The sequence below is a fragment of the Monodon monoceros genome, unplaced genomic scaffold (genome assembly GCF_005190385.1).
Source record: "Monodon monoceros isolate NGI ecotype Baffin Bay Population unplaced genomic scaffold, NGI_Narwhal_1 Super_Scaffold_18, whole genome shotgun sequence".
Classification (NCBI taxonomy): domain Eukaryota; kingdom Metazoa; phylum Chordata; class Mammalia; order Artiodactyla; family Monodontidae; genus Monodon; species Monodon monoceros.
In genome coordinates this window covers 179,865,999-179,880,178 of record NW_021703774.1, presented here as the reverse complement: position 1 = coordinate 179,880,178, position 14,180 = coordinate 179,865,999, and the positions used below count along the sequence as shown (strand labels likewise).

Here is a 14,180-nt window from a genome sequence, read left to right as displayed (position 1 = left end):
ACAGAACTGACCAGCCCGCAGAACCTGTGTCACCTCCTCCAGGACCCCGGCCCCCAGGTTCCCGGTCCTCCTTCCGTCCTGGCTCACGCACCCACCCTCCCGAGGCTCCCGCTCGGGCGAGCTGTGATGCGTAGCTCGCGGCAGGGCCTGGCGCATGGCAAGCAGGCTTTCTGTGCACAGAGACCTGGGGTCTCGGGCTCCCAGCCCCAGGCCCGGCGGCTCCTCCCGCAGGAGTGGGGGGCGGGTGAGATGGCGGAGCCAAGTCTGGGGACGCGTTCCCGCTTCGGTCTCTGGTAGTGTGTCCTCCAGGGTGGGACACTGAGCAGCCCGAGGCCTCAGCTGCCCTGGGCCCCTGGGTGCTCCACCATCTGCCGCCCCCTCCGCTCGCAGCCGAGGCCTAGGGTCCCGAGGCCTCGGGAGACCCTCGGCCGGCGTCACGTTGGCGTTTGGAGGAGTGGAAGGCCCTTCACTGGAAGGATGCGGGAGGCTGCTGTGTCCCGGCAGCCTCTGATCCTGGCTCAGCGCCCCCGGCCAGCGTCCGCGTCGGTGCCCTGACTGATGGGACCAGGCGGGGCTGGGGGCTCTCTCCCCAGGGCCTGTCCCAGGGCCACCCGGGAGCCACCCCACCAGCCTGCCAGGTTTAGGGCTCTGCTCAGTGAAAGGCCTGCCAGGTCCCCGCTGACTCCCGGCTGCCCCGGGCCCGGGCTTCTCTCTGAGGCTCTCACCTGGAGCAGGTGAAAGATCACACACGAGAGTGCCGTGTTATGCGTGTGTGCAGGCTACACGCCCCTACACGCCCGTCCACTCGCGTGTGCCCCGATCTTGTCCTGGTCCGAGCACGGCAGGTGTCAGCTGTGAGTCCGGGGGCGTGTGGGGGGGTGCCCTGGAGGTTTAAGCAGTGGAGGGGGCCTGGGGCCCGCAAGGCATGGGGGCTGTGTCCCCAGGGGTGGCGAGGGAGATGCCGTGGGTGTGGTGAGGCGCCCACGGAACCCCTGGCGGCAGTTGTGGGTGTGAGCAGAGGGGCCGGGGACAGGCTGGCATCTGGACACGGACGTGGGGCGGGGGGCAGAACAGGAGAAGGTAGGGGCGTCGGGGAGGCTGGTGACCCGGCAGAGCTGCTGCCCGGCCCGTGTGCCCGCTGCTCCATCGGGGCCCTTGTCTGGGGACAGCGCCCATGCGTCCTGGTGGTTCCTGCGTCAGAGGCTTGTTGGGGGTCAAGGGTGAGGCCGACCTTCCCGAGGGGCCTTGGTGGGGTGAGGGCCGCATGGGGCACGGTGGTGTCCAGCCCCGCCCCTCCCGCTGCCCCGTAAACTGTCCTCTTCCCCTCAGGCTGGTTCTTAGTCACCCTCCAGAAGGGCGGCCCCAGTGCCCTGTGTTGCCTGCCGGCTTTCTCTCTTGTTCTGGATGGAGAGGCCTGTTGGCCCTCCTCCCTCTCTGCCCAGGGGCCGGAGGCCTGGCGACCACTGTGCCCCCACCCCCACCCCCCCGGCCGGCCAGGGCGCTGGGAAAGACACTGTCCCTCACCACCCCTCAAGGACATTGTCCTAAGAGTAGAATGAGCCCCAGAACAGCTTCATTGTTCTCGGGGCTCTGGTGTTCGGGGTTTTTTTTGTAAAGTCCTTTTAACAGTTACTTTCCAGTGACCGCTAAGGAAAAGAAAAGGTTCCGTTCCACCCTGCCTGGTCCAGCGGGGGACTTCCCCTGATTTTCTGATGCTAAAAGGGAGGTTTTGCAGGAGTGTGGGAGGCCTTGTGCAGCAGGGCTGGTGGCGGGTCCGTGACGTGGCGAGGACTATAGGGCCACCGGAGGCCTCCCCGTGTCGGGGCTGATGTCCAGGGTCTTCAGGGACACCCTTTCCCAGAGCCCCGCCCAGCCCCTCCCGTCCCCTCCCTGCATTCTCCTCCACAGGAGGGTTGGTGGGGGGTGGGTGGGAGGACCTCCCTCTGGGAGCCAGGCCAAAGGTCCCTCCTTGCGGAGGGAATGCGGACCCCTCCATCGAGAGCCGCTGAGGTCTGGTTTCCGGGGGAGGGGCAGTGACTGTTTCCTTAGAAAAGTTTTAACTTATTCTCATCGACGGTGTGGAAATAACAGAAAAGGTGACCCATTTAAGTTTAAAAAAAATCAAAGCAAATCTGTAAAACTGCTATTTTCACTTCATTTTGGGGTTTGGGGTTGTCTTGCAAATTTAATCTGCTTCCTCTGTACCACAGTAATCAGAAAATAGGTTAATTTAAGCATAATATGAAACATGAATTATCACGTGGAAAATATTAATGGTACTTACAAAAATAGCTCTGCAGTTTCTAGAACTGTAAAATCTGCAGGACCATCCATGACGTAGCCTTTGGGCTGATTTAGAGGTAGTGGTCCCAAGCGTGGGGACTGAGAGCTACGCTGTAGGAGACGTGGGTGGTGTTGGCAGGACTTTGTCACAAAGCCTAGGTGGGATGCGGTGGCCCGGAGCCCCACCATCGCCCCGGGGAGCCACACTCTCTCCTCTGCGGCCTCCCTCTGAGGCGAGGCGGGCATCCCTGCAGGAAGGAGCCTGCGATTCCCTGCTGCGCCCACCCCGGGCAGGGGTTCAGGGGCCCAGCAGGGCTGGCCCCGGTCTTGGCGGTGGGTCCACGTGGCTGCAGGAGCGGGGCTGACTCCCCGCCCCTCGAGCTGCTGTGGTCCCTGTGGGCAACAGGCTCACCCCGGGCGGGAGAGTCCAGCAGAGGGGGGGGGGGTGTCGCTCTGCGGGGTGCCATGTGCCTGCCCGGCGCTGGTGCCCACCCACATGCACAGCTTCTCTCTGTGTCTGCTCCGCTCCCGCTGCGTCTCTTTGGGTGTTCCCACCCTGTGCTCCTCACGTGTAGGGTCTGTGGGCGTCTGCCCCTCTTAGGGGTCCGTGCAGGTCCATGGTTATGGGTTCTTGAGGGACTTTCCCCTGCATGGTGGGCGGGGGCCCCAGGCCCTTGTTGCTCGTGGTGGGCCTCCTGGGCCAGCACGTGACGTGGGTGTGTCCTCCTGGGCTCAGCTCCACACTGCCGCGGGGACGCTCGCTTGTCTTCTCCGGTGTCAGAGTGTGCGGACCGGGGTTCCGGGGCTGAGAAGCGGGGCTGGAGGCTGCTGCCCCCGCCGATCTCCGGGAATCCCAGCCTGACGGCTGTGACAGCTCCACCTCCACCGGGGTTCAGAGAGGTGGGGATGGGTTGCTTTGAAGGCCCCATGCTGCCCAGCAGGAACTTTTCATCTCTGTTTGTGGTCCTGGCTGTTTTTCTGCTGATCGGCTAAATGACAGGAAAATTGCAGAATGAGCAGCTGGACCGTGGGACTCTCTGAATGTCACGGAGAGACCCCCAGGCTCCCTGGCCGGCTGCTGGCCGCCTGCCCCCCGCCCCTGCCCCACGCTTGTGCTCTCCCCGGGACCCCCGCCTCGAGCCCCCGCCGGGCTGCGGTCATTTACACTCACCTGTCCCTGCTCTGGGGGACAAATCACCTTGGGTCCTGTCCTGGGGCTTGGAAATCTCAGGAGTGCTTCCAGTGTGTTTCTTGCTCCTCACCTAGAATCCGGGTGACAGACCCTCAGTCCTGCCTCAACTCCAGACCAGCAGTGACTTTCTAATTCAGAAATATCAGTTAGGAGTGGAATTCCGTGTTAAGATTCAGTTAGAAATAGATGTGTTGTATTCAGATTCGTAGACTTTTTCTTTTCTTTTTTTTATACGATTGCTATGTTGTTTTTTTTTAAACGTGGTTTTCATATGACGTCTGTAACTTTTAAAAAATGCTACCTTAGACACGTTTTTGCCGATTTGTACATTTGTAAGAACGTCTCTCACCGCTTTGCTGAGGCCTCAGTCTGGGGGGTGCAGGCTCGTTCTTGCGGGTGGAAGGTCCCTGAGGTTGGGGGCCGGGGTGGGGGGACTGCTTTGCCTTCCGAGTGGCTCGTAAGATGGTGATGGGGCCACAGGTGATGCCGAGTTGGTCCCCCAGAGGGTGCTGCCCCTGGGTGCCGACCCCGGGCGTGCCTGCGTGCCCATGTCTTGGCAGGGGACCTAGGTCTTCAGCTGCTGAGGGTCGGGGCACAGAGCGGGGAGGGCCAGAGGGCGGGTGCTGGTGGGGGGAGCGGGTGGATGCCGGCCAGCGCGCTGAAGGTTCTCCTGCCCCCTGCTGTGTGAGGCGGTGGCCTGAGCAGCGCCCTCTGACCCTACCTGTGAAGTGGCACCAGGCTTGAGAGAGCCAGCCGGGGCGGGGCTTCCGGGGCGCCCACTGCCAGGACGCCAGGCCACAGGGCTTGGGAGGCGGGGGCCGGGGTGGACCTCGGGGCCGCCCTGCGTGTCGAGCCTCTGCATTTGTGTGCAGCCCCACACCCACCCGCCATGGGACCCTGGCCAGGGCCACGTTGTCACCCTGGACATGCCCTGGCTGCCTGGCCAGGTGCCCAGTGGATGCCAGCCCCGCCGGGACCTTGTCTGACCCCTGACGCCGTCTCGGTGCCATGGACCTTGAGCGGCTCCCCGGGCTCCTCAGTCAGGAACCCTCAATCCTCAGTGGTTGGGTTTTTCAACCAACAGTTCCTCTTATTTTTCTAATAGATATTTTTAGTAATAGCTTTGTTGAGATGTAATTCGCATGCCAGAAAATGCACCCTTTCTAAGAGTATGATCCAGTGAGTTTTAGTATATGCCACCCATCACCGTTGTCTAATTTTAGGACGTTTCCATCACCCTGAAAGAAACCCGTGCCCCGTGGGCCCCCCATCACCCAGCACCCACCGATGCACTTCCTGTCTGCGGAATTTCCCGTTCTGGACGTTTCACGGGAATGGGACCATGTGGCCTCTCACGTCTGCTCCTCTCACCGGGCGCTGTGTCCTCACGGCTCCACCGTGTCGCGTGTCTGTGCCTCACTCCTCGTCAAGGCTGAGCGATACCGGTGTGTGGATGGACGGGACCACGTTTTGCTTTTTCATTCACCCACTGACGGACATTTGGGATGTTTCCGCTCTTTGGCTATTACGAATAATGCTGCTGTGAATACTCGTGTCTGATGTTTTTGCGGGTGTGTTTTCAGTAATCTTGAGTACAGGCCCAGGAGTGGAGTTGCTGGACTGTACGGCCGTTCTGTAGACTGTTCCACGGCGACGGTAGCTCTGTTCCTCCACCAGCAGCGCACAGTGTTCCGGTTTCTCCACATCCTCACCGCTGCTTTTTTTTTTTTTTTTTTTTTTTTTGCGGTACGTGGGCCTCTCACTGCTGTGGCCTCTCCCGTTGCGGAGCACAGGCTCCGGACGCGCAGGCTCAGCGGCCACGGCTCACGGGCCCAGCCGCTCTGCGGCACGTGGGTTCTTCCTGGACCGGGGCACGAACCCGTGTCCCCTGCATCGGCAGCCGGACTCCCGACCACTGCGCCACCAGGGAAGCCCCCTCTCACCGACGCTTTGTAGCGTCCATCCTTTCAACAATTACAGCCGTCCTAGTGAGTGTGAAGGGGCACCTCATGGTGTTTTTTTAAATTCTACTTTTTTTTTGAGATGGTTGTAGGTTCACATGCAGGCGTACGAGGTGACAGATATTCCCGTGCACTTGGTCTAGATTCTGGTACCAGGTGTGAGTCCCTCTTTCTAGTCCTCTCGGGTATTTACTGGGGGTCACGGGGTGGTTCTACACCAGCTTTCCTGGCAGCTGCCCCGGGTCACATCCCTGCCAGCGGCGCGCAGGCTCCCGATTTCCCTGAATCCTCACCGACACTTGCTTTCTGGTTGTGATCGTAGCCGTCCTGATGGGTGTGAGGTGCGTTTCCCTGATGGTCAGTGACACTGAGCATGTCTTCACGTGCTTGCGCTTGTTGGCTGTGTGTGTGCCACCTTTGGAGCAATGCCTGTCCGAGGCCTTCGCCCTTGAGATGGGTTGTTTTTGTCTCGCGTTTCCGTTCTCACGTGTTCTGGATCCAGGTCCCTTATGAGAGGTGATTGCAGAGGTTTCTTCCGTTGTGTGCTGTCTTCTCGCTTTCTCTTTCTCGATGGTGTCCTTTGAAGCACAAATGTTCTGATGCTGCTGAATTCCCCCTTTGCTATTTCATCTTTGGTTCCTTGTGCTTTGGTATCATCTAAGCCGCTCACTGGGGGTGGGGCTCACACCGTTGGAGCCCTCATGGTTCCTCCAGACGCTTCACCTTCAGGTTTTCTCTGAGATGGTTTGAGGAAGCAGCTTATCGTAGGGGAGCTGCACAGAAACAGTCTCGGCCTTAGGGAGCCGGGAGGGCCCTCCCCTGGCCGCCCTCACCCCGAGAGCCCGGTGAGGACGTGAGGAGCAGGGGGGAGGTTTGGCTTGTGTCCTTTCAAGGACCCGCTTTCCAGCCGTGTGGAAAATGAGCTCATAACGGTGGCAGCGCAGGTCCAGCAGCCCCTGACGCCGAGGCCGGGCTGCGCTCGGCCGCCTTCGTCCTGACCGGTGGCCCGTGGGCGGGGCCTCGCCGCTGCGGCTCTCTCGGATCTCGGTCTCCTGGGCGTTCGGGTGATCCTGCTGCTTCCCCCGCACTGGCCTGGGGGGAGGTGCCGCGGGCTCTGGACCATCGTCACAGCTTCCTGGAGCAGTTGGTGTTGCAGGTTGGCGGCCAGTGGTCTCGCCCCTCCGCCTCTGCCTTCTGCACGGGACCCGGCAGCAGTCACTCTCCCCACGCCCACCCGGTCCTCCCGGCGCTTCCCAAAGCCCTTCCCTGAAGTGAGAGCCGCCTTGGACGGTGGGTGAGGCGCTCTCGCGGCCCCTAGCACAGCCTGCCCGGGCCTTTGCTGCAGAATCTGTCGGACTGTGAGCTGGCAAAGGGGAGCCGCTGCCTGCAGGCCGGCTCTGAGGCTGGCTGCTCTCCCAGCACACTCGCCACCGCCTGGTGAAGAGGTGGAGGGGGTGGGGGTGGGGAGGGGATGATATAGGGGGTGCAGGCAGGTATGTTGCACAGCAGGGCACGTGCCTCTGGAGGACACCCCCAGCTCTGTGCGAGCTTCCCGCTCACCTGGAAGGTGTGCGCTCACAGCCGAGAGGTGGGGACGTGGCCCCTCGTGTTGATCTGTGGAGGCTGCTCGCTGCCTCCGGGGAGAGGCTGGCGCTCTTCCTGTATCTGCTGGCTGGGCTGGGTCAACCCGGGCTCCGGGGGGGCAGGGGGTGACACCGAGGCTGATGTCCTTCTAACAAGTTGACGACCAGGGTCTGGCGGCTGGACAGTGCGTGTCGCCTCCTGGCCGAGCGCAGTGCCTGGCCGGACCCTCATCTGGGCCTGGTCCCCGAGGTGGCAGAACTCCCGCCCCCAGCAAAGAGTTGGGGGAGCCAAGTGTCGTTTCCTCCGTGGGGCAGGTCTTCCGTCCAGGCCGTGCTCCTTGGCCAGCGGCGCCGGTCTCACTGGGTGGACGCGCCCACCTGGCCCCCCAGCCACATTGTCTAGTGCTGTTGGGCCAGAGGGCGTGTGGGGACCAGCCGCCCTCAGCCCTGCAGAGCGCCCAGGGCAGCGGGCATCCTGGCCTTAGGCCCCGAGGCCAGAGAGGGGACGCCTCTGTGCTGCGAGAAAACAGACCGATCCAGCCCGGGGAGGGGGGTGGTTACCGCTCTCCTCTGGCTGCCAGTGCGCGGCCTGCACAGCTGAGCTTCGCATGTGCACGACCCTGAGCAGGTGCGTGTGCCCCCTGGGGGGTGCAGGGAGGCCCCTCATCCTGACGACCCGGGGCGCCCTGGACAGACGCCTGCCTCCATGCAGGTGGCGGATCTCAGGGCAGCGTGGCGCCCGTCTGGGCGGGTGGAGCCCTGTCACCTGCACATCCCACAAGGGCTCACGGATGCAGTCGTGGACCTGAGCAGGGAGGTGACTGAGTGGCCGCTTGCTCCAGCCGGGCAGCCGCCTGGGTGGCACGCACTCCCACGTGCTCCATGCTGGGCCCAGCCCGGGCAGCCCCACTGCGCCGTGTTCAGGCGGCATCTCCCTCAGCCCTGCCTGCGTGTCTGTGTTCAAGGCCTGAGTCTGAGCCTTCCTCTCTGAGCCCCGGGCCCTTTGGGGCTGGTCCTGCCCTTGCTGCTGGGCTTCTCTTGCTGTGTTCCGTGCAGGTTAGCGCTGGGCGGCTCTGTGCCCTGCTGGCCCCCGGCTCTGCATTGCGGTTAGTGGGATCCGCCCTTCTGTACTGCTAGGGTCGCCCCAGAGCTGGGAACGTGGGGGGTGGTATGCCCCAGCGCTCTGTGTGTGCGGACGTCACGCCGTGCGCTCAGGCCTGAGCCCGGTGCCACGAGCTGCATCTGGAACGTTCTTTCTCCTTTCTTTCCTCCCCCACGTACGTTGTCGCTTTCTGTTTTAAGATGTCCAAGGTGTAGGGCATAAGAAACGGAGCGCGGCGCGGCAGGGCAGGCCCATGGGGTGGGGACTGCCAGCATCCGGGGGCTCCTGAGGTCCCCAGATCTGCAGGCCAGGGCCCAGCGTCCAGGCCCTCGTGCTGCCAGACCCTGGGGCTCTCAGTGCAGCACTGGGGGTGGGGACTCAGAAACCCAGGGTGAGCTTCGTCTTCGATGGTCCAAAGCCCTCCTTCCACCCCTTCCCCACCTCTGGGCCTTAGCACAGGGTGTAGGCTGCTCCGCAGTGGGTCCAGGGCCTGCTGCCTGCAGGGAGGAGCCCCCCAGGTTTGCCTGGCTGGGCTGGCCTGCAGGGCCTTTGGGGCTCAGGCACTAAGTATGGCCCTTGGGAGCACGAGGTGGGGACGCTGGAAGCCCCCCCCCCCCCGGCCCGGTCTGCCTGCTGCTGTTGCACTGGTCTCTGGCGGCGGCCACAGTCCCAGCAGCCGTCCAGACTCCACTCCACCCATATCCAGCGGGCCCCACGGTTTGGTGCCTCTGACTTGGCTGACACTCCTGGCCTGGCCGGACATGAAAGTCACAGGAGTGACAGCACTCCCAAATTGTACCCCCAAATCCTTGCAGACGTACACAGGTCCCTGGGTGACACACAGACCCCACAGTGGGGAGCGCCCTACGGGCAGACGCGTGTCCTGTCCTCCGTGGTGACGGACGCGCATGGCTGCTGAGCAGTCCTGGGTGGCGACACCCTGTGGTGGTGGGGTGTCTCCTGGGACCCACGTCTTGGCGCTGTCCCTACAGGCTTCTCCGTCAGGCAGCACCCCCACCTCCCGCGCTGGGGCATGTGCACGGGGCACGTGCTCCCACCCGGGTCCTCGAGTGTGGGGAAGTGGCCATGGGCTCCCTGCCCCGCTGCCGGGGAGCGTCCTGGGCTTCGAGGCGCCCAGCGGGGTCAGGAGCCGGAGGCCACAGGCTCACCTCCTCGCACCGGGGGACGTGCGGCCATGGCCGCGGACAGCTCTGTCCCCGACTGCCTGCTGTCGCTGGCCCGTCCTTCCCAGGGCTTTGAGGAGGCCGCACTCCCCCGGGGCCCTGGCAGCCCCGCGCCCGCCCAGCCTCGGTCCACAAGCCCCTCTTCCGCTGCTTCCTCGTTTTCGTAACCGGTCGGCTGCGCTTCATGGAAGGCGCACCAGGGTCCGGAGTCTCGGGCTGCTCGGCTTCCCGAGTTTCCTCCCTGCGTCCTGGGTGGACCAGGGCTCGGGGTGAGGCAGGGGCAGGAGGCTCCGGCCCTTCTCCCAAGTGGGAAGCCGCCCCTGCCGCGCGGCTCATCTGACACCCGCCACGAGGCTCCCTGAGGTTTCTCGGAATCGGAGGAGCTGGCGGGGCCGCTGTGGCTTCTCTCCCTTGAGAACTGGGCTCAGACAGGAAACTCCACCCTTGTGGGTGTCGCCCGGTCTAGGCATCACCACGACTCCTTTCCCCTGAAAAGCAGCACCAAGTGGGTCTCTCTTTCCTGAGTGTTTTCAGGTCTGAGCAGACGGTCCCCGCTGTCTGTGGGACCCCCGAACCGTCTCCTGGGGCTGGGTGGGCAGGCTGTTGGTTGGGACAGCTGCCCTGTGCGGGGACCGACCCACAGGTCTGGGGCCCGAGGGCTACACGTTGCTTGGCTCCCTGGCTGCGGGGTCGGGGGCGGCCCCCTGCGCACACACCCACGCGTGCTGGCTCCTTCACCCTGGGGGGCCTGGCCCGGCCTGGCCCCCTGTCTCTTGAGTTCTGTGGTGATGGCTCTGCTGACCCTCGGGTCAGTTCTGGGGTTCAGTATTTTCTCCAAGTGCCCCCTGGGGCAGAAGGAGCCCCTCCCCCCCATCCACCCCACCCCTCTTGAGGTCAGGCCTGGGGGTGATGGGCACTGTCCCCCAGCCCCTCGCCCTCAGTGGCCTCCCGGATACGCCCAGGCTCCGGCCGGGGCGGGGTGGGGGAGGCACCGTCCGTCCTCCAAAGACTGTTCTGTTTTCTTGCCGAGGGACCCTGTGTCCTCAGGACTCTGGTGCCAGCAGACTGGGGGGAAGTTTGACACCAGCCCAGGAGGCCACTTGGGCCACAGCGTCCAGCAGACACAACGCTTGGCTGCTGGGCCCGGGGTCGCTGTCCCAAGCTTCCTTCCCTGACAGCAAGACTTGGGAAAGTCGAGGGGGCTTCCTTGCCAAGCTGAGCACAGTTCATTTTGGGGATGTTCCTTCAGGCGGGGAGGGGGCACGGCCCAGGGCTGCCCTGCCAGCCTAGCGTGCAGCTGCCCCAGGCCCCATGTGGCGAAGTCCAGAACTCTGGGGGCGCTGCGTGGCGCCCCTGGAAAGCTCTGCGTGGCGCCGACAGGGCCCTATACTCGGCCAGCGAGCCTGCCTGCCGGGCCGCCTCTTCCAGACCGGCGGTGGCCTGAGGGTAGGGGCAGGGGTCCCTCCTGCTGTCTTGCACCAGTGCCCGGTGGGCGTGTGTGCAGCACTGCTGTGGGGCCGGGCCTGCCCTGGGTGATGAGTCGGGCAGGGTGTACGCGTCCCTGGACACGCCTCGTGCTCAGCTGCGTCTGAGACTGGGCCCTGGGGGACCCCTCGCAACCTGCCAACGGGAACTTCTGTGTTGCTCACAGGCCTCCGAGCCCCCGGCCTCCGTAAGAAAAGCAGACGACGCCCCCTCCCAGCACCCCACACCCTCCGAGAAGGACAAGCAGTCCGGCTGGCTGCGGACTCTGGCCGGCTCCTCCAGCAAGGTGCCGTGTGGCCCGGGCGTGCGGGGTGGGCGCGCGGGGCGGCCTGGGGCCCAGCCTCTGACGGCGCCTCTCTCCCGACAGAGCCTGGGCTGCATCCACCCTCGCCAGCGCCTCTCTGCCTTCCGACCCTGGTCCCCTGCGGTTTCTGCGAGTGACAAAGAGCTCTCCCCACACCTCCCAGCCCTGATTCGAGACAGGTGAGTACCCGCCAGCTCTGATGGGCATGTCTGCGTCCCCGCTCAGCCTGACCCTGCTGTGAGGCCCCGAAACAGTCGGGGAAGCAGGTTCCCGCTTTAATCATCACTGAGCTCGACGGGCACATGGTCTGGAGGCTGTGTGTCAGATCCCCAGCCCCCCGGTTGAGGCAGCTGCAGAAATGCTGGTTCTTTGATGGCATGGGGGGTGGGTGGGGGGGACGCTAGGATTTTCCGTGGCGTCTGGAGTTGGCCGCGCGCTCTGCGTTGGGTGTGGCCTGTCCCACGTATGGTGGCTGGTCGCCGTGTTGCAGCTCCCCCAGGGCCCCGGGCTGTAGAGTCCGCTCCCTCGCACGGTCCATGGGAGCCGGGGCCGCGATGGGGGGTGGTGTGCAGCGGGGGTGCGGAGACGTGCAGGGGCACAGGGGCGGGGTGCGGGGCCGCGGGGGGCAGATGCCGAGGCCCCGATGCCCGCCACACCCCTGCAGCTTTTACTCCTACAAGAGTTTTGAGACGGGCGTGGCCCCCAACGTGGCCCTAGCACCGCCAGCCCAGCACAAGGTGGCGAGCAGCCCGCCCTGCGCCACGGTCGTCTCCCGGGCCCCCGAGCCCGTCACCAGCTGCGTCCAGCCTCGGAAGCGGAAGCTGACAGTGGACACCCCTGGAGCCCCGGAGACGCCGGCACCCGGGCCTGCCCCCGAGGAGGAGAAGGACTCGGAGGCCGAGGTGGAGGTGGAGGGAAGAGAGGAGTGTGAGTGCGGCCGCAAACCTGCCCCGGGGCGGCGGGGGCGCCCGCCCGTTCTTCCGGGAGCGGCCCCTGCTGACCCGCACCCCCGCCGCCTGCCTTGCAGTCACCTCCTCGCTGTCCTCGCTGTCCTCCCCGTCCTTTACCTCATCCGGCTCCGCCAAGGACCTGAGCTCCCCGGGCCTGCTCGCCCTGCCTGCGGCGCCCGGCGCCCCCGATGCCGCGGCCCCCGCCGACGCCCTGAGCAGCGGGCTGGAGGCCGAGCTGGAGCATCTGCGGCAGGCCCTGGAGGGCGGCCTGGACACCAAGGAAGCCAAAGAGAAGTTCCTGCACGAGGTGGTGAAGATGCGCGTGAAGCAGGAGGAGAAGCTGAGCGCCGCGCTGCAGGCCAAGCGTAGCCTCCACCAGGTGGGGCGGGCGGGGGCCGGCGGGGGCACGAGTGTGCGGGGAAGGAGCGGGCGCTACCCCGCTGGCCCCTCGCGCGCCGGTTCCGGGCCGCTCCACCCGGGACTGCTTCCTTTCCCGGCGGGGGCTGGAGGCCCTGCGGTTGTGCCGTCGGCCCCCTGGTCGCCTTGTGCGCCACCTTGTGGGGGGCGGGGCTGTCACCCCAGGGCTCAGCTGCATTCACACCTCAGCCGGCGTCTGACACGTGGCCCCAGCACAGCACAGCCCTGCCAGCCCCGAGAGCCCCATTTCCACCACTCTCTCAGAAACCCGCACCAGTTCCCTGGTTCTGGTTGGAGGTGTGGCTCCCCACATGCATCTTCATGAGCGTGTTGGGGGCCGGGGCTGAGACCCCGAAAAGGGCCGCCGCCTCTCCTTCTGGCTGCGTAGGGTCCCCGGGGCCCCCAGATGGCACCGTGCCTGGGTGAGCCCCCTCCCCCGGCCGCAGGGACTCCCCCCGGGCTGTGCACGGTGGGCACAGGAGGGCCGGGGCCGGAGAGGCCTGGCGTGAGGGCGCCCCTGAGCCGGCGCCCTCGCCCCAGGAGCTGGAGTTCCTGCGCGTGGCCAAGAAGGAGAAGCTGCGGGAGGCCACGGAGGCCAAGCGCAGCCTTCGGAAGGAGATCGAGCGGCTCCGGGCTGAGAATGAGAAGAAGATGAAGGAGGCCAACGAGGCGCGGCTCCGCCTGAAGCGGGAACTGGAGCAGGCGAGGCAGGCGCGCGTGTGCGACAAGGGCTGTGAGGCCGGCCGCCTGCGGGCCAAGTACTCGGCCCAGGTACGTGGGCTGTCCGGGTGGGGAGGGCGCGTGTGCCGTCCGTCGGCATCTCAGGGTCCCTCCCCTCCTCGCGGGGCCGCCCCGGGCGTGGGGAGCCTGCAGGCCGACCTGGCCCTGCTGGGCTTTGGGGTCCTCCTTCCACGGGGATGTCCTGGCCTCAGGCTCTCCTCACCTCCTGTCCTGGGGGGAGGGCCGCACCCATACCCGCACCCTCACCCTCACGCACCGTTAAAAGTCTCAGCCTGTCCCAGTTGGCCACCCTGCCTGGCCTGGGGTCGGGAGACAGGGTCCCGTCTCACAGCCATCTCCGGGGCCCGGGCCGGGGCCCAGGAGGCTGAGAGGTGCCCCGAGGCCTCCGCGCTCGGGGCTCGGGTAGTTCCCCAACTCGGGGTCTCCGCGGGCACGGTTGGTGCCGCCCGGGAAGCTCCCCCAGGCCCTGCCAGCCTCACCAGCCCGGGTCCAGTGGGCGGCGGCCAGGTGGGGAGCGGGCCCGGCTCACGCGGGGCGTCCCCTTCCAGATCGAGGACCTGCAGGTGAAGCTGCGGCACGCGGAGGCCGACCGCGAGCAGCTGCGGGCTGACCTCCTGCGGGAGCGGGAGGCCCGGGAGCACCTGGAGAAGGTGGTGAAGGGGCTGCAGGAGCAGCTGTGGCCACGGCCCCGCTCTGAGGCCACGGGCGGCGAGAGCACGGCCGAGCTGGAGCCCTAGCCGGACCCACTGTCTGCTGCGCGGGGCGGACGCCGCAGGGTGGGCGGGCGGGCGGGCGGGCAGGTGGGCGGCGGGGCTGGGGGCTCCGTGCCGGCGGGGCCGCTCCCCCCCCCCCCCCCCCCCCCCCCCGCCCCGGTCCATATAGCACAACGTCTTACTGTGCCTAGAACCAAGCAAGTGTTTGGAACCACATACTTTTGGAATCCACTGCAAAATTTTCTACTGGCCAAGGTCAAGCAAG

General features: G+C 65.6%; 1 protein-coding gene across 1 annotated transcript in view; it reads left to right on the top strand.

Moving 5' to 3' along the window:
- Positions 1 to 13,977, top strand: part of SKI (SKI proto-oncogene) — a 57,135-nt gene extending 43,158 nt beyond the window's left edge. Inside the window, exons 2-7 of the mRNA XM_029227534.1 lie at positions 10,957 to 11,076; positions 11,158 to 11,273; positions 11,759 to 12,021; positions 12,122 to 12,423; positions 13,002 to 13,232; positions 13,751 to 13,977. Coding sequence (XP_029083367.1) covers positions 10,957 to 11,076; positions 11,158 to 11,273; positions 11,759 to 12,021; positions 12,122 to 12,423; positions 13,002 to 13,232; positions 13,751 to 13,939 — 1,221 coding nt within the window. The 3' untranslated portion in view covers positions 13,940 to 13,977. The remainder of the gene's footprint in view (positions 1 to 10,956; positions 11,077 to 11,157; positions 11,274 to 11,758; positions 12,022 to 12,121; positions 12,424 to 13,001; positions 13,233 to 13,750) is intronic.
- Positions 13,978 to 14,180: the final 203 nt, after the last annotated feature.